The sequence below is a fragment of the Oratosquilla oratoria genome, chromosome 7, assembly GCF_046742065.1.
Source record: "Oratosquilla oratoria isolate Oo_2021 chromosome 7, ASM4674206v1, whole genome shotgun sequence".
Classification (NCBI taxonomy): domain Eukaryota; kingdom Metazoa; phylum Arthropoda; class Malacostraca; order Stomatopoda; family Squillidae; genus Oratosquilla; species Oratosquilla oratoria.
In genome coordinates, this window is record NC_134783.1 from 66,034,468 (window position 1) to 66,036,856 (window position 2,389).

Here is a 2,389-nt window from a genome sequence, read left to right on the forward strand (position 1 = left end):
GATCTGGCTAAGGCGTGGAAGCATGTAATTACACCTTGCTTGAAACCTCTTTCAATGTCGCTGTCACCCCATCTATAGTTAGATTCCACATACTCTGTAAAATCTTTCTTTTGAAATCCGATATCAAATTTGAGGCCCAGGGAGAGCGCTTGTTTCTCTGTTGCTGTTAAGATCCTGTTAGATAAATTCACGATCAGTTCCTCCCGTCCCACTCTATTCCACTCACTGGACTCGCATAGATTCGCCAACTTTCTTTCAAGCTTCTCTTTTTGTATAACACTATCACGTTGGAGCCTCTGTGCCAAGAATGGTGGTAGTTGAATGTTGTTGATGACACTTTTTAACTTAACGGCTGTATTTTGCAGGTCTTCACACGCTTCTTGTAAAAATATCCTCGCACAATCACTGAACGGCATTCCCCCTCTCTTGAGCTGCTTAGGTGCTTCTCTCGGCAGAACTTTCTCCTCCAAGCAATTAATTAAGAATCCTCGGCTGTCAATTCTTCTCTGTGCACGAAACTCCCTCCAAATAGTTCCTGATCTCTCACCACCACTCGACATGTTGAAATATGTAAGACAGATGAGTGGATGGGTGGTGAGATAAACACAGGGAACCGTTTAGGGATTTATTCTGACGTTTCGTCCTTACCAGGACTTCTTCAGAGTACATGCACATTCATATTAAATTAACAAAGACGGCCAGCCGCTTGATACATCGCGAGGCAGAGCGTAGGAGGACGAGAGGTCAGGTCGATCATGGTGGAACGCGGATAGATTCGGCGGGTATTTAGGGGGTGAATGATTTGAATGTGCATGTACTCTGAGGAAGTCCTGGTAAGGACGAAACGTCAGAATAAATCCCTAAACGGTTCCTTGTGTTTATCTCACCACCCATCCATTCATCTGTCTTACATATTTCAACATATATATATATATGTATATATATATATATATATATATATATATATATATATATATATATATATATATATATATATATATATATATATATATCACATATTATTAACAGTTGGAGTAATATACAAGTTAGGATAATGTTCTTTTGTTTTCCTTTACTCCGACAGTGAGTCATTTTTCTCATACATGAATTTGTTACTATATTTTGCTGAAATGAATATACAAATATATATGTATATATATATACATATATATATATATGTACATATATGTACATATATATATTTATATATATATATATATATATATATATGTATATATCTATCTATATATATGTTGATATATATATATACATATATATGTGTTCGCATAAATACTTATGCGTACATATTATTTACGTATATATGGTCATGTGTCATGTAGTTCTCATATATATATATATATATATATATATATATATATATATATATATATATATATATATATATATATATATATGAGAGTAATTCGCTAATAGCAGCGACATCAAACCAATAATTTTTGTGACAGTTGCATGCAGGATTCGAACCCGCTGTACTCGGCCATCCGTAAATTACCTTCCCAGTGCCCTAACCACTAGACCACAGAGGCTATAAAATCCTTGAAACCTGGAATCGGACTGATTCCCGAGGGAAGGAAGATCACTACAGGAATTTCGGATCGCAGTAGTGATCTTCCTTCCCTCGGGAATCAGTCTGATTCCAGGTTTCAAGGATTTTATAGCCTCTGTGGTCTAGTGGTTAGGGCACTGGGAAGGTAATTTACGGATGGCCGAGTACAGCGGGTTCGAATCCTGCATGCAACTGTCATATATATATATATGTATATGTATATATATATATGTATATATATATATATATATATATATATATATATATACATATATACGCATATATACATATATATTCATATACATATATATATATATATGTATATATATATATGTATATATATATATATATATATATATATATATATTGAGGTGTTTTGAGATATACATATATATATGTATATATATTAATATATATATATATATATATGTATATATAAATATATATGTATATGTATATATTTACAAAGGATTACAAAGGCGGAGCATGCCGACAGGAGATCTTTTGGTCCATATCTAGGTTGGATGCCAAAAAAAAATCATAATGATAATAAATGAATAGATAAAATCTATATCATTGTAAATAACAAATAAAATACATAAATAAATACATAGATATAGTTAAATAATAAACAAACAGGTAAATAGTACATAATAATAAATTGTCATAGTCCACAAAGGTACTTCGATACCATTATCATTATTTGGTGACTCGAGATGCAAATGTCTGCGTGTTTGCATCGATGTCAAACCGAAATAAGGTTTGCCAGAAATCTACATACCGTGTGTTATGTGAAGTCCCATACCCCATGATAAGATGGAT

At 32.8% G+C, this 2,389-nt stretch overlaps 1 protein-coding gene across 1 annotated transcript in view; it reads right to left on the reverse strand.

The window, feature by feature from the left end:
• LOC143026835 (uncharacterized) overlaps nucleotides 1–560 on the reverse strand; it is a 17,083-nt gene extending 16,523 nt beyond the window's left edge. The window contains exon 1 of the mRNA XM_076187613.1: nucleotides 1–560. This exon is cut by the window's left edge and continues 162 nt beyond it. Within this exon, the coding sequence (XP_076043728.1) occupies nucleotides 1–560 (560 nt within the window).
• Nucleotides 561–2,389: the final 1,829 nt, after the last annotated feature.